The following is a 26,385-nucleotide window of genomic DNA, read 5'->3' on the forward strand; positions in this document are numbered from 1 at the left end:
GGCTTTAAAAACGCTCTTTACAGTGATGTGATGTGAAGTTTTCTGTAAAAAGATGTTGATTTAACGTTGGAGTCTCCAGTGTCAGAGCCTTAACAGTCACAGGTAAAGCTGTGATTTGACACAGAAACAGGACAAGCTGCATTCTGTCGCAGATATTTCGAAAATGATGGGAAGTGAAGAATAATCAGATATTAAATCACTCGCCTTGTTCATTTCTTCAGCTTCACAAGTAAATGAAGTATGCACGTATTCACTTTGATGCCATGATTTGTGCTCGGTGATGACCTGGTATTGACCCCATGGTGGTGATTTGTAATTCAGGAGCTGGTGAGCGAGAAACTGAAGAGTCAGCAAATAAACAACGATCTGGAAAAACTGACTCACGAGCTGGAGAAGATGGGCCTGAATAAAGAAGGGCTGCTGCATGACGAACAGAGCTCTGCTGCAAGGTGAGACTCGTGCAAGCACACGCACAAGGATTTACAAGTTTTTCACCTCAGATTGCGTGACTTCACACCACTGTCAACTTTCCTCCTACAGGATTTCACAATTATTAGCATTAAACAGGAAATGACGCAAAGTTTTCTTTAGTAAACGTTTTATTATCTGTCAAATGCGCCATTGCTCCATTTCAATGACAATTCGGTGCTAATGATGCCAAGTACAGTCACCTTATTAGTGCATCTGGCCATAAGGCCAATGAGCCGTTGCCATGGCGTGGCATTCATCATCCGTCCGTCATCCACAATTCAGTTAAATCGTATCTCCTCTGTCAAATCTCCACGGATTTCTGTTCTGATTGTTTTGTTTGAAAAAAACTCATCACTCCACACAAAACTTGGTCATTGTTTTGTCAAATTTTTTGCTCACGAGTTAGTAATTAGGCTAAATTAATGAATTTTCCAGGCCTCTCAAGAATTGTATCTCCTCTCTCATTTCTCATCCGATTCCAGTTCTGATCGATGTTTTGGGTAGATCTTCCATTGGGGAACAAAATGTGCTCGTTTGTTTGTTAATTTTCCTGTTGTAAACAATTTGTTTACAACTTTTTATTTATTTTCTGTTAAATCATATCTCAATGGATTTCAGTTCTGATTTGTTTCGTTTGAAAGAACGAGACCTTCTGCACAACACAAATTTTTGCTAATGAACTGCCAATTAGGTCAACCTCACAAGTTTTTGGACGTTTTACTCAAATTGTATCTCCTCTGAGTTCTCATCTAGTTTCAGTTCCGATCAATGTTTTTGGTAGATCTCCCCTCAGCAAAAAAAAAAAAAAAACTTGGTCGTTTGTTTGTTGATTTTCCTGTTGTCAACAATTTGTTTACAACTTTTGTTTATTTTCAGTTAAATCGTGTCTCCTCCGTCAGTTCTCAGCGGATTTCAGTTCTGACTGTTTTATTTGAAAGAACTAAACTTTCTGCACAAAACTTGGTCATTGTATCAATTTTTTGCCAACTAATTAGGAATTAGATCAACTTACCAAATTTTCTTCGGACTAGAATTGTATCTCCTCTCATGTTTATCATGCAAATTCAGTTCTGATTGATGTTTTGTGTAGCTCTTCCCTTGGGGAGCAAAATGCAGTCTTTTGTTTTCCCCGTTGTAAACAGGTTGTCGTGGAGGTTGGTCCTCTCTCACATTGACACATTTCAGTTCTGTTTGATGTTTTGGGAGTCGTGGTTGTTTTGATGGCAGACCAGATGAGCGACTACGTCCTTAACGTTCTGGTTAAAAAGGTCAAACACCTAGTGCGTCAGCCAATCCGAGACGCTCTGGCATGGGGCTTTAGCCGTCGAGCAAGATGGAGGAATGCATGTTATCACTCTCATATCATATGAATAATTAAGCTTTAATAATCTGTAAATAGAGCTCAGGATAATCTTCAGCTCAATGCACTGTCAGTATGTGCAAAGGGGAAAAGAGGGTGGAGCCTGAAAAACATCACTGTAGCTATGATGAAACGGTAAAATTAATATTGTTTCGTTTTGTGATTATTCAGACTCACTATAACCATATGCATCAAATAAATAAATCATCTCATCTCATCATCTCTAGCCGCTTTATCCTGTTCTACAGGGTCGCAGGCAAGCTGGAGCCTATCCCAGCTGACTACGGGCGAAAGGCGGGGTACACCCTGGACAAGTCGCCAGGTCATCACAGGGCTGACACATAGACACAGACAACCATTCACACTCACATTCACACCTACGGTCAATTTAGAGTCACCAGTTAACCTAACCTGCATGTCTTTGGACTGTGGGGGAAACCGGAGCACCCGGAGGAAACCCATGCGGACACGGGGAGAACATGCAAACTCCACACAGAAAGGCCCTCGCCGGCCACGGGGCTTGAACCCGGACCTTCTTGCTGTGAGGCGACAGCGCTAACCACTACACCACCGTTGTTTGTTCATTTGTTTGTTTGTTTTTTAAATATATATATATATATATATATATATATATATATATATATATATATATATATAATACAAACAAGTGTTGCCAGGCAAAGCAAATCTCACCCAGCAGCACTTATTTTATACCTATATGTTGATATTTCTCAATCATCAGTTGTCAGGTCCTATGAAAATCCATGACCTTGAGTTTGACATTTCCGAGTCATTCAAGGTCAAAGGTTATGGTGGCAACTGAAAGCCCATATGGCACTTCCTATAAGTTAATAATGGTAAATATCTGTCTACCATCAACCGTTTTCAAGTTACAGCCCTCTGAAATCCGTGACCTTGAGTTTGACCATTCAAGGTCACTCAAGGTCAAAGATCATGGTGCCAAATGAAAGGCCATATGGGAGTTCCTATATGCTCGTAATATACTCATGTCTATCGGCAACCATTTTTGAGTTATAATGGAAAATGTTATTTTAACCGAGAGGTTGACCTTTCTGGTGACCTTGACCCGATTACCCCCGAAATTTAATCAGGTAATCTATGGACCATTGCCCACCTACCCTGAAAATTTGAAGTCAATCAGTGCAACTGTCTAGATGCTAGATTGTTAAGACAGACATGCAAACAAACCGCACTGATTACAATACCTCACCCTGCTTACTCTGTTACAGGTGAGGTAATAAAAATCTGTGCTCTTTCAGATTCAAGCTGCTGGAATCGAAGCTGGAGTCGACACTGAAGTCCTCGCTGGAGATTAAAGAGGAGAAGATCGCCGCCCTGGAGGCCAGACTGCAGGAGTCCTCCAACCTTAACCAGCAGCTCCGACAGGAACTCAAAACAGTGCGCATTCCTCAACTTTCACCACACACACACACACACACACACACACACACACATACATACATACATACATACATACATACATACATATATATATATAATCAGCTTTCAAGTTTCATGACTATCTATGATTCATTTCAGTAATAATAAATCCAAAGTCTTATTTGGGGGAAAAATTTTGATGAAGCGAGTCCCAGCTGAACCATCTCCACTTCCATCAGGTGAAGAAGAACTATGAGGCTCTTCGTCAGAGGGAAGAGGAGGAGCGCATGGTGCACAGCTCGCCCTGTCGAGGAGGGGATGCCTCGCAGAGCATCAGTAAGTGGGAGAAGGAGAGTCACGAGGCCACTCGAGAGCTGCTGAAGGTCAAAGATCGACTCATAGAGGTGGAGAGGAATGTAAGTGATGTAGTAAGACTAATACACACACACAGTGCATCCTGCTGATTAAATTAAAGGTGCAGTCAGTGATATATTTTTTTTTTTGAGTTCTGACCAATCAGGGCATTTCAAGGTGTGTTATGGAAGGGGGGTGTGGCTTTGGAAAGGGACATTTTGTAAGGAGGGTCTGTTATAATTACTGTTAATAGACGTGTTGGCATAGCTTTTATACCAGTCATATGAACAGAATGCACCTTATTGATTATAGTAGTTCATGTCCAAACCAAATGGTCAAGAATATACTGTATTTAGTGCCATGTGGGCTTTTTTTTTTTTTGGATGATGGTGTAGCATAAATCGTAAAGTGTTTTCAAATATATGTGTCAAAAAATGTTAAATATTGTAATCAGAAGCAAAAAACATCAGTTCATGTCAGAATCAAATGTTGTCTGGTTGATTTAGACTACCGGTAGACTTCATGCACACATCCTGATTGCCCGATATATCCCATAATCCCGTGTGTTAGCTTGAGCGCAGCAGTCAGTCGGGACAAAAATGTCAGCGGAAAACACCAAGGAACTAAAGTAGATTGTGGATAATTAGGTTATTTGTCATGATTTATATTCACATTCACTGGATATGAGCAATCGCACGCTCTGATTGGCTACTACTAGGATATCAGCTCATATATTGTGAGTAGAGAAAAGCAAAATGGCAGAGTATGTTGCTGAACTAATCGAGGAGGAAATAATAACTCAAAAACAAAACCCCCCAAAATTATCAAGTATTTAAAAGAAACAGAAATGGCTAAAAGAATATAGTCCCCCCCCCCCCCCCCCCCCCCCCCAAAGTCTCCTGTTCCACACTCCAGCCCAGTCGGTGGCGGTAATGCACCTTTAAGTTGGTTTGCAGACTGGCAAAAAAAACCTAAAGAAGAAGAAAATCCCCCCAAAAAAACCCAACAAAATATGGAATAAAAATATTTGATGGTAAGAACTTATCCCCCCCCCCCCCCCCCCCCCCCCAAAAAAAAAAAAAAGAATTATTATAGCATTTTTCACAAATTGCTACTGTCATTTTGCCGGTTTGTTTACATTCTCAACAGAAATTATTTTGTCAGACATTTTGTATAAAGTGGAGTTTGCATGTTCTCCCCGTGTCCGCGTGGGTTTCCTCCGGGTGCTCCGGTTTCCCCCACAGTCCAAAGACATGCAGGTTAGGTTAACTGGTGACTCTAAATTGACCGTAGGTGTGAATGTGAGTGTGAATGGTTGTCTGTGTCTATGTGTCAGCCCTGTGATGACCTGGCGACTTGTCCAGGGTGTACCCCGCCTTTCGCCCGTAGTCAGCTGGGATAGGCTCCAGCTTGCCTGCGACCCTGTAGAAGGATAAAGCGGCTAGAGATAATGAGATGAGATGAGATTTTGTATAAAGTTTTTATCGAATTTGCAAAAAATAAGGGTGCTCTGTTTTCTTAAAAAAAAAAAATCCAGTGAATGTGGCTAGAATAAAATAGTTATTCCACTCAATCTCATCACACATGGCTTATAGCCAACTCGGTGCTACGCGCCTTGTCGGCTATCAGCTCGTGTGCGACTCGATTTTGTGGAATAACTGGAGATTACTATTCTCAAATTATAGACTATTCCCATTATTAACCCTAATGGTACTTTATTTACCGTGGCCTAGAGGAAGGTCATGGAGGAAGCCGCCTTCTGTTTCCACACATCGTATGTTTCTCATATTGACATTCAATATATTCTTCACTCGACACAATTACTTTAAAGTCGAAAGATTTAAGGCATCGTTTTAAAGCCTTGTAAAACTCGAGCGATTTTGCGTGTTTTCCCAGAATGCCACTCTTCAGGCGGAGAAGCAGGCGCTGCGTACGCAGCTGAAGCAGCTGGAGACTCAGAGCAGTAACCTCCAGGCTCAGATCCTCGCTCTGCAGAGACAAGCCGCCTCGCTGCAGGAGAACAACACCACACTGCAGACTCAGAACGCCAAACTCCAGGTCCGTACACACTCCAGTCTCTGTGGTTCTCTGCTCTATCCCAACCCAAACACAACACACTGCCTCTAGGTTATTTTTGTTTGTTTATTGTGTATATTGGGACATTTGGAACTAAACCCATCCGATCTGTAATATTACCTGAAAAAAGCAGAAGTGTGTGATTTATCTACATTCAGTAAATAAATCTGAGTTGTGTAGAAATATATAGAAGTGGGATTTGGGACATAGCTGCTGGATTTAAAGCTAGAAATGTCGACTGATTTTTGAAATGAAGAGGACACGGCAGAGTCTCTACAGGATTGAGATCAGACAGTAGATTAAGTCGAATGTGGGTCAGTCGTTAACCTGGCCTCAGCTCCAGACATGTTTATGGTTCGCTGTCAAGGTCATCCCAGAAATAAAACTGTGGGTTTTTTTTTTCTTTTTTTTATCATCAGATTAAGTCACAGATGTTTTGACCTACAGAGACCTCGGGGTTTCTGACCATGCGGATTATCTGTGCGTCCTCATTTTACAGTGCTAGTTTTTCCACACAACAAATAAAACCAGCAAGACCTGGACCAGATGTATATTAATCTTACTGCTAGTAGTTCCAAAATAATTCACTGCAGTTCCCGATTAATTTGCTGTATTTGCGGATAGTTCACTGTGGTTAGTGAATAAGTATCTGTCGGAGTTACTGAGTGATTTTCTGCATGTACTGAATAATTCACTGCAATTATTGAGTAAATGTCATGACTGAATAGTCACCGTTTTTACTGGTAATTCGCTGCTGTTCCTGAAAAGTTTACTCCCGTCACTGAAGAATTCACTGTCGGTATCAGATAGTTCGCAGAAGTTTATGAATTATTCGCAGACTTTTTCCAAATAGTTCGCGTAAGTTTTCCAAATAATTCACAGACGCTTTCCGAATGGTTGACAGACTTTTTCCGAATAGTTTTACAGACGTTTTTGAAAAGTTTGCTTAAGTTTCTGAATTGTTCACAGACATTTCCGAATAGTTTGCAGACATGACTTGATGATTTGCTGTTACTAAATAATTCATGAAATTACCAAGTAATTTGCTGCCATTAACAAATAACTGCCTGAATAATAATTCTGTCATTAATGAATAATTAGCTGCTGTTACCAGATAATTCACTGCCCTTCCCGAATAACTCACTGCAGTTTCTGAATAATTTACTCTCCTTCATTCTGGTGCAGTATTTGGCAAATAAAATGACAGTGTTGAGTTTAATGCCACCAACAATTCTGACTTGACTAAAAAAAAAAACCTGTGTAATATATTCAGTGTTTGTGTGAGACACATGTGCAATCACTCAGCAGTGCTGCTCACCCCGCTCTCAAGTACCAGTAAGTCCCGATGCCAGTTTTGAGCAGGAGCCAAAAATTATAAAACTGGAACCACAAAAAAGTGTGTTTTTAGCCTGTGTATATCATCCAGCAACAGACCAACTAAGAACGCTAAGGTCAGTAGTAAACTGTTGGGTTTCAGGGTTCCCTGCAGGTTCCATATCAGCTTTAGGTTCCTGTCCCAGTTAGACCCCTGAGCATGTAGAGATACGTTAGCAAACCCATTTTCTGAAATCTTCTCAGGTGGAGAACTCGACACTGAACTCTCAGAGTGCAGCGCTCGTAGCCCAGAACGCTCAGCTTCAGAGTCAGCAGTGCAGCGCTGAGAGTGAGCGAGACAGCGCTGTGCGAGAGCGCGAGGATCTCCGATCCACCTACGAGCTGCTCCTGAGGGACCACGAGAAGCTCGCAGCTCTGCACGAGCGCCAGGCAGCCGAGTACGAGGCCCTGATCGGCAAACACGGCGGTCTGAAGAGTGCACACAAGAGCCTGGAAGTGCAGCACCGAGACCTGGAGGACAGGTGAGGGAGCAATTTATGAAAACCTGTAGATTTTCTTGATATTTTCATGGTTTGTTCAGTTTTTACTCCCAGTATTACACTAATAGAATGTGTTCAAATGCAATACACAACCATATAGAATTCTATTCCTGTATTCTGTATACTCCAGTGTTTTTGGATACTCTGAAGGACAGCGGTATGTTTGTGGTGTGAATGTATGCATCATGACACACCTATATGGTGTACGCAGGTATAACCAGCTGCTGAAGCAGAAAGCACAGCTGGAGGAGCTGGAGAAGGTTTTGAAGGCTGAGCAGGAGAAGATGCTGTCGGAGAACCAGAGGCACCAGGCCACAGCGGCCGAGTATCACAAACTGAAGGAAGAAAACGACAAGTGGGTGAATTCCATCAGCACAATGTCTTAGGATGGCCTTAATTTTTTTTTTGGAGAGACTTTATTTCTCCTGAAAGAAATTACGGTTTATTTGATAAGCTATCAAATTTTATTTCAATAAATTAATCCATTTTCACATTTACAGTCATGTGAAGAAGAAAGTACACCCTCTTTCAAGTCTAGGTTTTAAGTGTCAGGACATAATAAATCATCTGGTCCTTACCAGGTCTTACAATTAGGCAAATATAACCTCAGATGACCAAAAACACATGACACATTCACCCTATCATTATTTATTTAACACAAAGTAAGCCAAAAATTCAGTAGCAGTGTGTGAAAAATTAAGTACACCCTTACTGCTTCCAGAGAAATTATGAAGGCAATTAGCAGCCGGGTGTTGCTGATCAAATGAATTTGATTAATTGATCATCAGCAAGTGTGGCCACCTCTTAAAAAGCAGAAGTTTTGGTAGTTTGCTGGTCTGGAGCACTCAGGTGTATGTTAACACAATGCCAAGGAGGAACGACATCAGCAATTATCTTGGAGAAGCAATTGTTTCTGCACATCAGTCTGGGAAGGGTTATAAGGCCATTTCCAAACAATTTGAAATCCATCATTCTATTGTGAGAAAGATTATTCAGAAGTGGAAAACATTCAAGACAGTTGCCAATCTTCTCAGGAGTGGACGTCCCAGCAAATTTACTTCAAGGTCAGACTGTGCAATGCTCAGAGAAATTGCAAAAAATCCAAGAACTACATCTAGGATTCTACAGGCCACAGTTCGCACCTTAAATGTTAAAGTTCATGACAGTACAATTAGAAAAAGACGATACAAGTATGGCTTGTTTGGAAGGGTTGCCAGAAGAAAGCCTCTTCTATCTACAAAGAACATAGCAGCATGGCTTAGGTTTGCAAAGATGCATCTGAACAAGCCACAAGCCTTCTGGAACAATGTCCTTTGGACAGATGAGACCAAAGTGGAAATGTTTGGCCATAATGCACAGCGCCATATTTGGCGAAAACCAAACACAGCATATCAGCACAAACACCTCATACCAACCATCAAGCACGGTGGTGGAGGAGTGATGATTTGGGCTTGTTTTGCAGCCACAGGGCCTGGGCACCTTGCAGTCATTGAGTCAACCATGAACTCCTCTGTATATCAAAGTTTTGTAGAGGCAAATGTGAGGCCGTCTGTCCAACAGCTAAAGCTTGGCTGCAATTGGGTCATGCAACAGGACAATGATCCCAAGCACACCAGCAAATCTATAGCAGAATGGCTGAAAAAGGAAATAATTAAGGTGTTGGAATGGCCAAGTCAAAGTCCAGACCTCAACCCAATTGAAATGCTGTGGCGGGACTTTAAGAGAGCTGTGCATAAACAAATGCCCTCAAACATGAATGAACTGAAGCAATGTTGTAAAGAAGAGTGGGCCAAAATTCCTTCACAACGATGTGAGAGACTGATAAAATCATTACAGAAAACAGTTGCTTCAAGTTATTGCTGCAAAAGGTGGTTCTACAAGCTACTGAATTCTGCATATTCAATATTCACTTAATTTTTGTTTAATAAATAATGACATGGTGGAATCTGTTGGGTGTTGCTTCACACCTGAGGTTAGATTTGCATAATTTTAGGACCTGGTAAGGATCAGAATTTTTTTGTCATGTCTTGATTGGTAAAATCGTGTAACTGGAAGAGGGTGTACTTTCTTTTTCACTTAACTGTATACCAGTGTAAAATTGATGTGCTACATATACTGTAGGTCTACGGTCTCTTTATGGACTTTGTGAATAATGTCGATCATGTCACTTCTGCTTTTTAATGGATGCCATTGACAAATAATTTGCTGTTGTTGCTGAATAATTCACTAAAGTTCCCGAAAAATTAGCTTTCGTTACCAAACGAATGAATTCACCGTAATTACTGAATAATTCACTGAAATTACCAAATAATTTGCTGCCATGATGGAATATGTCGATGATCAGGTCTCTCTTTATATACTTGGTGAAAAATGTTGATCATGTGACCCCTGGTTTAAGACCATACCATGATTAATACCTTCCCTGTTCTCATGTCAAGGTTTGAGTGAATGTTGCTGGTAACTTTATTTTTTTTTTCTTCAAAGGTTGAACACTACATACCAACAGCTTCTGAAAGACAACGAGGGCCTGCAGGCCGACCACAAGAACCTGAAGAGCCAGCTGAATGCTGCTAAACTGGAGCAGACACGCCTGGAGGCAGAGTTCTCCAAGCTGAAGGAGCAGTACCAACAGCTGGATATCACTTCCACCAAACTCACCAATCAGTGCGAGGTAGTTCCCACATTTGCACACACTCGGGTAATGATTCAGGCCCGTTTTCGTTTTCTAACGGGCGTCTCCTATTTCACACCTGGCACCCTGCGAGAAAATCTGTCATCCGAGCGCTGTTAGAAATGGGATCATGATGTTAAATTGAAGTCCAGTCCAGAGTCGTGTCTTTGTCTCGCAGTGGGATTTATTTCTCCCTGAGGGAGCTTGAGTCACATCCTCAGGAATGCAGGAGCACTGGATATGTGAGACTGTTCCAATTTATCGTGTATTACCTCACTGTTACTGACTTTTTTTTTTTTTTTTTTTTAAAGAACTGATTAAAATGTGTTTCTGTCTGCTACCTTCGAATCGTCCCTTACTCCAGTGGTTCTCATCTCTTTTGTGTCCAGCTACAACTCTTCAAAAATGTGGGCTGTAGTTTGCTCCTCATCCTCCTTCTTCTGGACTCCCAGTAAATCACACTACAGCAGCTTTCATATCAGCTGTGTTTAAGGGTGTATTCAGACCAGGATAGTTCGATAGTTCACTTGCTTTGGTCCGAACCAAATTTTATTTATTTTTTTTTCATTTTGGTGCGGTTCGCTTTCACACTGTACATTTTAGTAAGCGGACCAAAATCTGTCAACAAAGCCACGCGCCCTGAGGTCGTTCAGCTATTGGTCAGAGACGACATGCGCACAAAGCGTTAAGTTCAAAAGTAGTCATGGAGGCTTTCCGTGCTGTTATTCTTTTTAATGTCATCAAAGCTATATGTTTTTTCCAGTTTTTACTGTTTTCACAATTGTGCGATTACTATGCTGTTGTACAAGTAATTTATCAACGACGACAACAAAGGGCAAGGCGGCTACGGAGGATAGCGCTGATGAGCGCACATCATGTTGTGACAGTTCTGACTCTTCACGCAATAGATGAATTTCTTTTTTGCGTCGCTAGTACCGCCACTTTTTGAAAGAATGTCCCTGATTTTAATGTAGGTCTGATGGAGTTTCTTCACTTTTAGCCAACATTGTTCTGGGGAGCGCGTGAACCCCTTCTCCTTCATTTTCTCACTGAATACAGCAAACACGTCAGCATTTTTGTGTGTTCTCTCCAGAAGCTCGGATATGTGGACATCTGCCCATATATCCACAAGGGTACGCGTTTCCTCCTCGGCCCACGTTTGCCCCCTACTAATTTTTTGTACTCTGTAGTCTAGCCTACCACTGGTCTGAATGACTGAACGACTGTTGTAAGGTTCCCTTGACAACCGAAACAGTGTTTGCACTTTGCGGTGGAGTGTCAAGACTCTGTTTCCCATAATGTTTGACAAACGAAACTGTCGGATTAGGTCCGGTCTGCTTTCACACCTCCAAAAGATCCACACCAGGGTTCCTTTGGTCCGGACCGAGTCCGATCTTGCAGCTCGGTCTCGGTCCGCTTGTTTGGTCCGGACCAGAGTTCGGTGGTTTGTATTCAGACCAACCCAAAAGGTCCGGACCAAGGGAAATTTGGTTCGTTTGGTCCGGACCAAACAACGTAGGTGTGAATACGCCATAAGGGTTTTTTTTTTTTAAACCAGAAAAATGCTTACCATCACTGCTGCCACTCCAAGCACATTCATAACTTTTATCAAACTCTTTGGCTATCAAATGGACAGAATAACATGGCGGTGCTGATCTCCCAGGTGAGGGCAGGGTCGGTGAGAAGTCACACAAACCTTTCATCGAGGGGTTGTTGGAGTGGGTAGGCCTCGAGTTAGCCGAACCACCGTACTTGTATTTTTGGAGGTTTGCCACCATCCCCTGTGGCTTTTTCGGATTTTTTGATAATTGGTATGTAAACAATATATCTAGATCATATTACTTGTGTTTTGCGGTTGTAACAGGGTTTGTTTGTTTGTTTGTTTGTTTGTTTGTTTGTTTGTTTGTTTAATTTTAAATTGGCAAGGAGTCTGCAGGAGCTGTGAAAAGCAGGTCTTACTCCATTGTGGCTCACCAGAGCCCCCTCTGCGATGATCATAACAAAACCAGACAACTATCTGTTTTTGGCAAAGTAGCACTGCACACTTGTTTTTTTTTTTTTTTTCGTTCAGCACACCACCTTTCCTCACCACCGCATTCTTTTCAGCTTACACTACAACAAAAACATGATGATAAATACTGACAGTGTAACGGATTGTATGGAAAATCTGTGCTCAAAAATATCTTTACTTTCCAAAAGATTTTTTTTTAGAAAGTTTCCAAGTCAAATACATGATGACTTCGTGGTTTTACTGCATCTTGTCTCTCCTTGTGTGACCTAAAACCTTCTTTCCTCTGTGTAGTTGTTGAGCCAGCTGAAAGGGAATCTGGAGGAGGAGAACCGGCACCTGCTGAACCAGATCCAGACCCTGATGCAGCAGAACCAAACCCTGCTGGACCAGACCATGGAGAGCAAAGACCTCTTGCACTTTGGGCAGAGACAGTACATGTGGGTCATCATTGTTTATTGTAAATCTACTCCTACATAAGGAATAAAAGAACATGAGGGGCATGCTGTGATAGGAAAATAATCAGTGATCAAGGAAAAGTGTTTTTGATTTCCGTTACAGCACAGCAATTTGCCACCGATTTACCATTTTCCTTATTAATAAACGGCACATTGAACTTTTTTAAAAAAAATCCGTTTATGGTTGCATTGAGTGGTATGGATCATCTAAGAACAGTTTAGTTCCCGTCCTCATTTGCATTATAGCAGCTATAAACACTCGTTCCTTCACCAGCTTGTGGAAAAAAAACACAGTTGATCAAGTTAACATGAAACCATAAACCCTTGGTAAACTTGGCCACTGGAGACTCTTTCAATAAATTTTAAATAGACGTTTCTCCTTCAAGAAAATGTCACGTTTTTAATCAAGACGTTCTGAAAAAATCCAGAGTTCTTCCCTGTTCTGTGTTCCAGAGACAAACTGAACGAGTTGAGGAGACAGAAGGAGAAGTTGGAGGAGAAGATCATGGATCAGTACAAGTTCTACGATCCCTCACCCCCCAGGAGGTTTGTATTTAAAAAAAAATAAAATAAATGTATATCTATTTCTGGAATTTGGTTCCAAGTAACGATTGATTTCTTTGCTTCGAGGATTGAAAAGGCTTTGTGCTGTTTTCTGACAGAAGGGGGAACTGGATTACGCTGAAGATGAAGAAGCTGATCAAGCCAAAGAGCCGCGAACGAATGCGTTCCCTGACCCTTACGCCGTGCCGCTCCGAGTCGAGCGACGGCTTCCTGGCGGCTCCTCAGGACAGTCAGGACAGCTCGTCCATGGGCTCCGGGTCACTCGACGACCCTCTGAGTCAAAAGAGGAGTGGCAGTGAGTATGAGTTTTCTGGCGAATTCACCTCCCTGAGCTCAAATTTATCATATTTGATCAAATTACGGTCAGTGTTTGGACCTAATTTGCTGCAAGTGTGACTGAATCTAGCTTCATTTCTCATGTCTGATATCCTGGACTGCATTTTAACATGGTTTTAGTCTTTAAAAATAAAAGCTGTGAAGGTGTACAAATGAGTGTCTATTTGAGTTTCCAGAACATTCCATCTTTCCTCTTTATTTATTTATTTATTTATTTATTGGAAGCTGCTAGCTAGATTGTGATGTGTGTGTTTGCTTGAGACGTCTGGATTTGCTGTGTGATGGTTGGCACTCGCTTTGTTTCACTTGATTTTCTTTCTCTCTCTCTCTCTCTCTGTGTGCTGAAAGGGAGGAGAGCACAGCACAGCAATGTGCAAGGTTCCTCCAATGGTATGCTTTAGCAGGGGTTTTAGCAGAAACGTCCTCTCAGGGCACGTCATCAACATTATTGTGCATTTCTATTAAAAGGTGCAATGCAACACAAAGATCATTAATATCATTAACAAGCTGGAAAAATATAACTCGAAAGCCCAAAGCTCCGCCCCCTTAATTGCACCCTTTAATGATCATCTGTGTTGGTGTTGTTTGTTCAGTGTTGTGACTCTTCACCCTTCAAAAATCCTCGTCTTCGCTGCCTCGCTGTTTTACATGTCACTGAGCACATTTGACAGAAGTGTGTGTGTATTATCATTATGTTCTCTCCCTCCTTTCTTCCACCTGCTTCATTCCTCCTCTGTCTCAGCACTGAAAAAGCTGCCCTTTATGAGGAACAGGTCCAAGGACAAAGACAAAGAGAAGGCCGTCTACCGGCGCTCCATGTGTAAGAGTCCCACCGTCTCTCCGTTAGCTTCATTGCACCATTCTGAGTGTCGATCCCCAGAGTATTTCTGTCTGTTCTCATGCATTCTGCGTTATTTATTCTGAGATTAATGTCTTCATTTGCTCCCAGAATGATGGTCTTTGTGTTTTAAGTTCATTGCTTTCATTAGCTAATTAGACTTTGGCCTGATATCTGCTTGTGGTGTGAGAGAGCAATAATCTGTGCTCACGACATCAGCAGCATGTCATCATACAACCCTGATGTTTCCTTCATCTCCAGCCACCATGATGGAATTGAAATGGTGCTGTCTCGCTCTCTCTCTCGCGCTCTCTCTCTCTCTCTCTCTCTCTCTCTCTCTCTCTGTATGTGCGTGCGTGCGTGCTTATTTAACAGTATTTACAGCTTGCTTTATAGCACATTACACTCCACGCGTTGGGATTGCTCAGACACAACTGTAGCATCTACATCACTATGAGCACAAAATTTTAATTTTTAATTTTAAAATTACCCCACAAATTGACGAATAACATGTACAAAACATAGAATACATCATGTAGTGTTTCTTGCACAAGAAATAGTACAGAGACCATTTGAAAAATACAACAAAGCTAAACACACTGGCTCGGGTTTTTATTTATTTATCTATCTATTTATTTAAATTTTGATATGATAAATGTTTAAAATGTGGATATGTACAGTGCCCTCCACAATTATTGGCAACCCTCATAAAGGTCAGTAAAAAAGGGTTAGAAAAAATCCACCTTTTGGTGAAGTTGCTTCATCTCACACTGAAAAAATGAGAAAAATCCAACCTTCAGTTGAAATACATTTTTAATGACAGAAAAACAAATCCCTTATCAAGAAATTATTTATATGATTATTATTGTCACCCCGGAAATTATAGTGAAGACAATGAAGTATGTTTCCTATTTTTAAATCATACAGTTTTTCATCTTTACAAGGGGTGCCAATAATTGTGGAGGGCAATGTGATATTTCAAAATTACTTGAAACTATCTAATATTTGTCATTGAGATGATAAATATAAGATTAATACGTTTCCATTTCTAGATTTATTTTCTAATTTCTAGAGGCTTCAAATGATCTTAATTGAGAAGTTGTTTCTAGAAGGAAGCTAAATAATTTGCCAATAAAGTGATTTGATTTTAAGCTTGGAATAAAAAAAGGTTTAGAAAGCCTTCTAATTTAATTACTAAATATAATTATTTATGGCGGCACGGTGGTGTAGTGGTTAGCGCTGTCGCCTCACAGCAAGAAGGTCCGGGTTCGAGCCCCGTGGCCGGCGAGGGCCTTTCTGTGCGGAGTTTGCATGTTCTCCCCGTGTCCGCGTGGGTTTCCTCCGGGTGCTCCGGTTTCCCCCACAGTCCAAAGACATGCAGGTTAGGTTAACTGGTGACTCTAAATTGACCGTAGGTGTGAATGTGAGTGTGAATGGTTGTCTGTGACTATGTGTCAGCCCTGTGATGACCTGGCGACTTGTCCAGGGTGTACCCCGCCTTTCACCCGTAGTCAGCTGGGATAGGCTCCAGCTTGCCTGCGACCCTGTAGAACAGGATAAAGCGGCTAGAGATAATGAGATGAGAATTATTTATTCCAAAATCTTAGATGCAGTCACCTGGAGTCAAGTTTATTTTTAAATGAAACAATTTCTGAATCTTTGACCTCTGGCGAATCAGAACATGAAAATGCCATGTCATATCAGAGCTGTCCAGATCTCTAGGAGGATCTGTAACAACACTTTGCACTTTGTATCTTGTTTTGCTTTGGCTGTATGAGCGTTTCAGCTTCTCCATCCATCTGAGGCTTGGTTTCACCCAAACATGGCATGACTTGATGTGTTGTGATGTGATGTAGAGCTGCATGCTGTCTCTGTCCATGCTGAGAAGGTCACTGATTCCTCACAGCATGCACTGATTTACGCTTCTGTTCCCATCTCAGCAATGAACGATCTGCTGCAGTCCATGGCGCTGGCTGGTGCTGGTCAGTGGAGTGGCAGTACAGATCACCTGGAGGCCCCTGAGGACCCGGTGTCTGCAGCTGGGAGCCAGAGAATGAAGGAGCTTGCGTACTCCACCACAGCCATCAACTACACCACCCTCAGCAACAAGCACAAGCTCAAGAACAAAGGTAGAGTTGCAGACCTTGATGACGTCTTTGCTCTTTGTCCTCATACGTGGTGTTTTGTGTTGTCTCCAGTTTGTGTGTGGTGTATATTGAGTCATCTTTGAAAGCAGCAGTGAGTCGAGTCCACTGTGTTGATTACGGGTGGGTTGTTTGTGCTGATATGGGGGGAATCGCATGATGTCCACAGTAGACGGGTTTCCATCGCAGTTTTCAAAATGGGGGGGGATCAACAAAAGACAATTGCGAATGTTCAGTGGTTCCATCGAGTGATGTGATGCGATTAAATCTGGGTTTTCTCCTCTCACAGTCATGATTTAAATGTAGAAAAAAAGCTTCCATTTCAGTTTTGTAAAATATTGTCTGAAAAAAAAAAACGTGAGCATATAAACCTTTTTGGTCTCGTCTCGTCTCATTCCGCTTTATCTGGGGCCAGGCTGCGGAGGCAGCAGTCTAAGCATGGAAGCCCAAACTTCCCTTTCCCCAGACACCTCGGCCAGCTCCTCGGGAAGAACACCGAGGCGTTCCCAGGCCAGCCGAGAGACATAGTCCCTCCAGCGTGTCCTGGGTCTTCCCCGGGGCCTCCTCCCGGGGGGACATGCCTGGAACACCTCCCCAGGGAGGCGTCCAGGAGGCATCCGAAAAAGATGCCCGAGCCACCTCAGCTGATTCCTCTCGATGTGGAGGAGCAGCGGCTCTACTCCGAGCTCCTCCCGAGTGACTGTGCTTCTCACCCTCTCTCTAAGGGAGCGCCCAGCCACCCTGCGAAGGAAACTCATTTCGGCCGCTTGTATCCGCGATCTTGTTCTTTCGGTCATTACCCAAAGCTCATGACCATGGGACCTTTTTGGTGATATTTGAAATTCACACACTTCCATTCCTCTTTTTTTTTTCTTTTTTTTCCCCTTTCTTTGCCTCAGTTTCATATTGGACATTAAGCAGGTTAATGGAAACACACCTATTGCAACCACAACCAGTCCTAGCTAGTATGCTAAACTACCTAACTAGCCTAGCTTGCTCTTTAGTTTAGATTTATTGGTATCAGTGATAAAGATTGGTGTCACTCTGATGACGAGGAAGTTGTTTGCTTTGGAGGTCAGGACATAAAAAAGCACTTGACATTTAACTCAATCTTTGACAAAAATAATAATGGTAATTCCACCCACCTTTGTAGCTTCTTACTATGTACGTAAAATGTACTCTCGTGGTTGAACAGGGGGGGAAAACCACCAGTGTGAAATCATGCTAACGGTAGATATTGCCTGTGTTCCTATAAGCATGTTTTCACTGAGTTTCTGGAACCTTCTGAGGACATTCCAGTGTAAATAGCATGAAGTACAATCACACTGTTCCTTCCTTCTCACACAGAGCAACAGTACATGTCATTCAGGAACCAAATCTCATTTATTTAAAAAAAAAAAACCTCTGTTGTCAAACTATTAAATAATCTTTAATCTGATTATTTAGCAGCCTTGAAAGCGTAACACCTATAATTAGTCACACTCTCACACAATTAATATCATCAACATACTGTGCAAACATTCTTGTTCGAGTCGTCATGGTAAAACTATCAGGTGGTAAATAATGCTGCTTTTCCACTACCAATGCGGCTGAGTTGGGCTGAGTCAAGCTGAGTGGGGCTGTTGGAGTTGCATTTCGACTACAACCGCGCTGAACCATGCTGGCTGGAAGTGGGTGGACACATTGGGTGGAGTTAGCGAAAGTGGGTGGACGTCACGTGATGTCGTTAGGCGGCGCAAACAGTGACATCAGTGACCTTTTAAGCGGTAGTCTCACGACCCGGATAGTAAACAATAAACATGGAGGACATGGAGTCGTTAGTGTTGCTGGTCTTGGTGCTGTGGCTTGTTGTCACCGACAACGCCAACAGATACTGGCAAGAGCGTATAGATGAGATGAGGCGCATAAGGCTTCAGAAATTCTCGTAATTCATAATTATTATTCTTCCGGGTTTACAGATCCCAGCGTGCTCGCGGGGCGTGTGTGGGCATGTGAGGACACTCCTCCTCACCAATCAGTGCACAGGGGAGTGTCTGCTCACGCCCCTAGCCCCACTCGGCTCGGTTTGGCTCGCTTCAGCCCCACTCCAAAACCGTGCGAGTTTTGGGTGCTGAGTAAGGCTGAAGCGAGCTGACTCGTGCTGCTCTGAGGTAGTCGAAACGCGAGCTGTGTCGGGCTGAAGTGAGCTGAAAAAGGGTAGTGGAAAAGGGCCATAAGATAGAAGTTCTATAATATGGATCGAGTCAGAAAAAATATCTCCGTCATTACTTCAGGCAAAAGTTTGGACACCCCTTCTATCGAATTCAGTGGGGGGGGGTTGTTTTTGTTTTTTTCCTTGTCATTAATTAAGAAACTTCATGTCTTAAAGTAATGATGGATGTCGTTTCTTTTTACTTAGTTGTTCGGTTCTTGATAATTACCTGAGGGATTACTACAGTTGCGGATGGAGTTAGGGCTATTCTATTATTTGTGTTTTTATTATTTACTATTTACTGTTCGATCTCAAACGCATAAAGAAGGCAAGAAACTCGTCCACTAACTTTTGACGAGACACGCCTGTTAATTGAAAAGCATTCTAGGTGACTACCTCATGAAGCTGGTTAAGAGAATGACAATCGTGTACTAAGTGTCATCAAGGGAAACGCTGGATATGCTGAAAAATCTAAAATACGAAACATTTTGTTTTTAACACTTTTGTTTGTTTGTTTGTTTGCTGCATAATTCCATACGTGTTCCAGATGTTATTTCATAGTTTTTGATGTCTTCAGTTTTGTTCTACAATGTAGAAAATACAAACTCCAGAAACACCGATGAGTGAGTAGAGTAGGGGTGTACAAACTTTTGACTGGTGCTGTACACAGTTAATAAAGGTTCCTGATAGTTTTCATTCTGAAGAAGGTTGTGCAGTGGAACTAGACCTCTGGTATTTTTTTCTCTTTTTTTTCTTCCTCATTGACTGCATCTTCATGCACAGTCTGACTGGCCGCACAACAATTTTTAGATTATACGTTTATTTTGGACAATGTTTTAAAGGTTTTTTTTTTTTAATGTTTTGTAGATAATGTCTCCTGTGAGGACGTCACTCCCACGTCTTCAGACGAGCAGAGTGCAATTCGAAGCCAAGGTAAGGAGGGAAAATAACGGCATGTATGACTGATTGCAGAAGGACAGTTCCATTTTTCCATCACTGTGCGGTAGCTTCATCAGTCACGCATTTCCACAGAAAGTTGGTGATTAAAATGGTCTGATCAAGCTGTGAACGGCATGCATGTGCCAGGTTTTGACACATGGACATGTGAGCCGAGACAGGGATTAGGGGTGATTTGTGTGTGTGATGTGACAATGAGCTCTGTGTGTGTAATTGGACAGGACTGCAGCTCTCTTCCTCAGATCCTGCTTTACCCTCCAGGTACCGAGTTGCCTGTAAAATTTGTCGTAAGTCCATCATCAGTGTGACGAAACCTTTTCATGTCATGCGCTCTGGAAGAACACACCGTGTCCACGGGCCTCTTTTCACCAGAGTTCTTCAGTTTGAAATTCCCCTTTCACCTTCTTTAAAATCCTCCATCTTGGGTACTTGATAAAATGTTTCTCTTTTTGTCAGTGGGTGAATATTAGGGCTCGACCCATAAGGGATTTTTGGCACCGAAATGGATAACGATAAAAAAAGATCTGTGATTTCTGATCGCTCATCACACCAAGAGAAAGACAAATGTCTTCATTTCAATAGAAATGCATTATAGTGTTGTGAATAGTGCAAAAAATAGTCAAGCAGGCTGAAATGTACATGGCGGGGGTGAGTGGGTGGGACACATTTTGAACAGAATTGCATTAATTAGGCAAATAACTATTCACCTGGAAATATATGTTATTTACCAGCTGGGAGGTCCGTATCGTGAAATACCGTGACCGAGGTCTTGAAAGTACTGAACGAGGCCCTCTGGGCCGAGGTCAGTATTCAAGGCCGAGGTCACGGTATTTCACCATATGGACCGACCTTAAGCTGGTAAATAATAATAATATATATTTTTTTTCTTTACCAAATTCTAACAGAAAACGAGAGCGCCCGAAAGGAAAAACCAAGCCAAGGCGAGCCGCGCCGCCATTTTGAATCCTCATTCACGGCTGTAATGCAAATTGCTTCCTCCTCGGTATACAAGTGCACTTCCATGGCAGGAAAAAAACCCCTACATTTTGCCGCCTATGTAGTCCCCTATTTATACAAATAGGAGTCATTCAGGATTCAGCCATGTTTTTGCTCGGCATTAGCAACAGTTTTTAGCTTTCTCCTGAAATTTTCTTTTATTTCTTCTTCCTCAGGGTAGTAAAACTCGCTTTCGCTGTGAACACTGTTGTTATCATTATCCATGCTGTAAAATTAATGCTATTATACTGAGAAATGCTGGCAAAAATGTATAAGATTTTTGATAATCTTATAAATAAATCTTATTTAAAAAAAAAGATAAATGTTGACAAAAAAAATGCTACTATGTTTGTTGTTGTGAACGAGTGAGTCGCCAGAGGTCCATAACCAGGGTCCATATCGTAGGATACAGACCTGCTTGCCAGCCAATCAGAGCGCAGGATTTGATGGAAACTGAACTGTGAAAAAAAAAGTGCAATTATTAGTTATGTGCTTTTCAAGCTATAGCTTAATTAATTAGGGAGAAAAAAGTTTTATCCTTCATCACTCAAATATAGCATATTTAACAGTTATTCCACGAGTCATACATGAGCTGACAGCCAATGAGGCGCGTAGAACCAAGTTGGTTATAAACCATGTACAACAAGATTGAGTGGAATAACTGTTTGTTTTATTCTAGTCACGTTCACTAGATTTTGAGAAACAGAGCTTTTTTTTTTTGCAAATTCAATAAATAAAAATATACAAAACGGCATGGTGGTGAAAGTGGTTAGCACTGTCTCCTCACAGCAAGAAGGTCCTGGGTTCGAGGCCAGTGGCTGACGAGGACCTTTCTGTGTGGAGTTTACATCTTCTCCCCGTGTCTGTGTGGGTTTCCCCCACAGTTCAAAGATGTGCAGTTAGGTTACTATGGGACGGCCTTGGGCTGAAGTGCCCAAGAGTGGTGGCGTGCAAATACGCAGCGGCTTTGCTCTCCTGTTAGTAACTAAATTTCATTGTACATTTGTGCAGTGACAATAAAGGCATTCTATTCCATTTAAAAAAAAAAAAAATTCCGCTTAGAATGTAAACAAACCGGCGAAATGACAGCAGCAATTTATGAAAAATGCTATAATAATAATAATAAATCTTGAAAAATAAAAAAAGAAGTTCTTACCATCAAATACTTTCATTCCATATTTTGGGTTTTGTTTTCAAATAGAGTTTTTATTTCGCCCTTGGTTGGTTCAGCAAAATGTGCCACCATTTTGTTTTTCTCTACTCCCGGTATATGAGCTGATAGCCTCGTAGTAAAGTAGCCAATCAGTGTGTGCAATTGCTCATATCCAGTGAATGTGGATATAATAATGACAACCTAATTATCCACAATCTCCTTTAGTTCCTTTGTGTTTTCCGCTGACATTTTTGTCCCGACTGACTGCTGCACTCAAGATAACACGCAGGACATTTCACACTTGGTGTTTTCTGCAGATGTTTCCTTTACATTTCAGACCCAGTAACACTCTGAGGCAGAAATTGGTCTACCCTAAGGACAGAATACCCAGACACAAACAGGACAATGTAGTGTATGCAATTCAGTGCAGTGCGGTGAGGAATGCACAGACCTACATTGGGAAACAAAACAACCGCTTCACAGGCACATGGCTCAACACAAGAGAGCCAGTTCCTCAGGCCAGGACTCTGCAGTCTATCTTCATCTTAATCACAAAGGACGCTCATTTCAGGACTGCAACGTACGCGTTTTAGCCAGAGAAGACCAGTGGTTTGAAAAAGGAGTAAAAGAAACCATCTTCATCAACCTGGAATGACCATCACTGAACAGAAGTCTGAGGCCCTGTCCACACGGCAACGGATTCAGGTGACTCCGATACAATTGCTTATCGTTTAGGCCTGGCGTCCACACGGCACCGGCGTTTTGGGTGCCCAAAACGCAATCTTTTTGAGAACAGGTTCCAGAGTGGAAAGATCTGGCAACGTTGCCGTTGCGAAGTCGTCTGGATGAGTAGAACGGATTTGTTTATGATGACGTCACAACCACATGACTGTGAGTGCTTCACGCCGGGTAGAAGTGTAACGAACTCGGTGCGAGTTGTCAACAAATCCTATAACTTGGTTCATGAAACACGCTTACAAAATATTTTCATTGTGGATATTTATTGTGTAATGGTGCAAAGTGAGAGAGAGAGAAAATAGCCCCTAGGGCAGAGTCAATCCCGCCAGCAAAAATAGGGAAAAAAAGGAGCGATCTCACCTCTTCAGATGTTGGTTTAAGTCCTACAATACATTCCTCAAAAAGGGCGTAGAAGAACAAATTAATCCATCAACGTGTAGCATTCAATTTATTCCGGACCATTAAAGATGCCGCCTTCCGTGTAGAATCATACGTCATCCTCGCCGCTATATTGGATAGGTCAAAGCGGAGAATAAAGATGCCTCATTCATGTGCTGCGTTTAACTGTACTTACAGGTTTACCGTCCAAACGACATCACATGGGATTACCTTTCACAGGTGAGACTGGAAAAATACTTTTCATTGTATTTGGTCATTATAATGTAATTTTACGAACAGATTTTTCTGACTTTGTGGCTAATATGAAGTCTCGCGCATAATAGTTTATGCGCATGCGTCCTTACTTCTTCTATTGTTCTGGTGTCTCCGAAGGGACCGTCTTACAGCGCCCCTAGAGGTGTGGCATGTGTATTGCATCGTTTTCAGCAAGCGTTGCGTTGCCATATGGACCTGATATTTTACTGATCGTTGCCCATTTGGACGCGATATATTTTTAAATAACATCTCGTTGCCGTTGTCGTGTGGATGTAGCCTGAGACACCACTTATCAGCCACATACCGTACAATGCAGTCCTTGGCACACTTCCCAGAAAACTGAATACACATCCACACCAAGACTCAGCTGACTTCAATGACTCACATGATGGCAGAGAGAGTCAACGACCCACAGATCACCCGAACGACTCTCTAGGCTGTTAACGCCATTCCCACCTGGCCCCCAACACCATTCACACCCAGCACCCAGTGACCTACACCTACAGGATAAGGGCCTGTCCACATGGCAACGGATTCAGGTGAATCCGATTAAAATTTTTTATTGTTTCGGCCTGGCATCCACACGGCACCGGCGTTTTGGGTGCCCCAAAACGATATTTTTTGAGAACGGTTTCCAGAGTGGAATAATCTGGCAACGGCGCCGTTGCGAAGTCGTCTGGATGAGTAGAACGGATTTGTTTACGATGACGTCACAACCACATGACTAGAACAAGCAGCACTCACTCATTCATGCCGGGTAGAAGAAGGGGTTTATGCGCATGCGTCCTACTTCTTCTATTCTGGTGTCTCCGATGGGACCGTCTTACAGCGCACGTAGAGGTGTGGCATGTGTATTGCATCGTTTTCAGCAAGCGTTGCGTTGCCATATGTACCTGATATTTTACTGATCCGTTGCCCATGTGGACGCGATATATATATTTTTTTTTACCCGCTAAAAAAAAAAATCTCGTTGCCGTTGTCGTGTGGATGTAGCCTCAGTGACCCATGTGACCTCAATGACTCTCCTTCGGGTTGCTTTTGATCCACTAGAGGATAAATACCTGGAACTCCCCACTAGTCAGACAGAACTGAAGAGGTGTAACGTGTTCAAGAATTTCAAGCAAGTCCAGTTGCCTTCTTACCAACCATGGTTTATTATGACCTGGATGACTGAGAACCTTCACAGATGCACAGGATTATGGGATATATCGGGCAATCAGGATGTATGCATGAAGTCTAATCTAAATCAACCAGACAAAGGATAGAATGTGGAGGTGTGTGTGTGTGAATAGAGCTATAAAATACTTAAGGTTCCTTTATTCATTTATGTATTTGGGAATTGTACAAATAATTAATTTCAGTTAAAACTTTTTAAAAAAATACGCTTCATATATGTATGCTGTTAATTTGGGTACAACTGAAACTGACTTACTTTGCTTGGGTCAGCTGATTGTTGTGATTTGTAGCATTCCAAACACCTGTGCTGCCAACAGTGGAGTTGCAATGTGCGCTCTGGTCGACAAACAATGCAATGACAGTCCTCATAACATGGTTAAAGGAGCCATCTTCTGTCTTTTTTTTTTTTTAATTGTCATTTATTATCTGTTATAAACACCGATACTGATTTATCGTCAGTTAACTCTTATCAGCATGACAATTTACCAGTCGGGCCCTAGTAAATATGGCTGCGTTGTTCATCTGCTGCCATCTGTGAAGAAGAAAATTTCAACGTTTCATACAATTTGAATAATCTTAACTGGACTGCAGTGTTTTTGGGGATATTAATTAGAGAATGGGATTTTCAGAGTCCTAACACACTTGGGTGTCTTTCAGAACTGTGTTTCATGGATTTCTTTTCTGGTGAAATGGTTGCGGTTTGGAATGGGCTAGAATTAAACATGTTCTGGTGAGAAATCCATCCGTTATCTGTAGCCGCTTATCCTGTACAGGGTCGCAGGCAAGCTGGAGCCTATCCCAGCTGGCTATGGGTGAGAGGCGGGGCACACCCTGGACCAGTCGCCAGGTTATCGCAGGGCTGTGAAAAATCTAATTTGCTTATTTTTCCACTTGTAAATGTAGTCGATCAGCCAAGACGTTTAGTTTCCGGTTCCTGCGTGATGTCACGGACGCTTCCTGACGTGTTTTAGGATACGTGTCCCGTCATCTGTCAACATGAACTAAATATCAAAGTGTAGCTAAATGCAAAAATGGCATTTTGGAAAACCAGATTCTTCTTTAATGGTGCATTTTGACCTTGATGTCCAAAATTTGACGGCAGAATCAGTGCAGAAAGCTGAAAGTGGTGATGTATCTCCAGTGTAGGACTGTAGAACAGCTGCTGTTTTACGAAAGTGTTTTAAAGTCGCTCCCTCCCTCCACTCAATACTGCCATTTAAAGATTTGTGGATGGTTTTATGGAAAGTATTTTGAGAGATGTAGACTTGTATTGCAGATTAGTCAAGACCACCATTGTCAATTCCAAGACCAAAGCCATATCCAACAAACCCGGTTCCCAAAATCACGAAATGTCCAAGTAAAAACACCGACAAGTCTGAGTCAATACAGAAAATGTTTTGAGATTAGACTCGAGTCAAACAGTCCTTCATTAGCCTCGGAGCTCAAGTGCAAAACTAAATAAAACAAACTTAAACACACTTAGGCTGATGGACTCCATTTGGGGAAAATCTACACTTGTGTATGTGACTTATTTATCACCATTTATTCACACGAAGTGTTTCACTCTTTTCCACCGCGTGTGTTGATTTCTGTCATGCTGTGCATCAGGTGCGGTGAACGGTAGCGTGAGCAGACCGCACAGCGAGAGCAGTGGAGAGTTCAGTCTCAGTCTGGATGCTGAGGTTTGGTCGAGCGAGAGCAGCCCGGTCCAGAGATCATCTCAACACAGCCAGAGGAGGAGGAGCAGCTCTCACGCCAACGAGGTGCTCACACTTCTCTTCATGGAGAGGAAAGATGCTGATGATGATCAATAATTAAAAAAAAACAAACTTGACTTTTGTTACTTAATATTACTCTTATTCATTCTGCCTGAGTTATGAATAACAATTATTTTTATACAGGGCTCGAAATTCGCGGTGGTCCGGTCGCCCGAGGCGGCTTAATTTGTCATTTGGCGGGTAATTC

General features: G+C 42.1%; 1 protein-coding gene across 1 annotated transcript in view; it reads left to right on the forward strand.

Annotated features, from left to right (window-relative positions):
- The window catches only part of LOC132883477 (girdin-like), a 107,436-nt gene that overhangs the window by 76,173 nt on the left and 4,878 nt on the right, over positions 1 to 26,385 (forward strand). Inside the window, 15 exon segments of the mRNA XM_060917149.1 lie at positions 322 to 449; positions 3,112 to 3,250; positions 3,472 to 3,648; positions 5,483 to 5,644; positions 7,241 to 7,518; positions 7,748 to 7,891; positions 10,021 to 10,207; positions 12,510 to 12,655; positions 13,127 to 13,219; positions 13,336 to 13,532; positions 14,316 to 14,393; positions 16,352 to 16,540; positions 19,614 to 19,679; positions 23,167 to 23,208; positions 26,029 to 26,183. Of these exon segments, the coding sequence (XP_060773132.1) occupies positions 322 to 449; positions 3,112 to 3,250; positions 3,472 to 3,648; positions 5,483 to 5,644; positions 7,241 to 7,518; positions 7,748 to 7,891; positions 10,021 to 10,207; positions 12,510 to 12,655; positions 13,127 to 13,219; positions 13,336 to 13,532; positions 14,316 to 14,393; positions 16,352 to 16,540; positions 19,614 to 19,679; positions 23,167 to 23,208; positions 26,029 to 26,183 (2,181 nt within the window).

This window comes from Neoarius graeffei, chromosome 3 (assembly GCF_027579695.1).
Source record: "Neoarius graeffei isolate fNeoGra1 chromosome 3, fNeoGra1.pri, whole genome shotgun sequence".
Classification (NCBI taxonomy): Eukaryota; Metazoa; Chordata; class Actinopteri; order Siluriformes; family Ariidae; genus Neoarius; species Neoarius graeffei.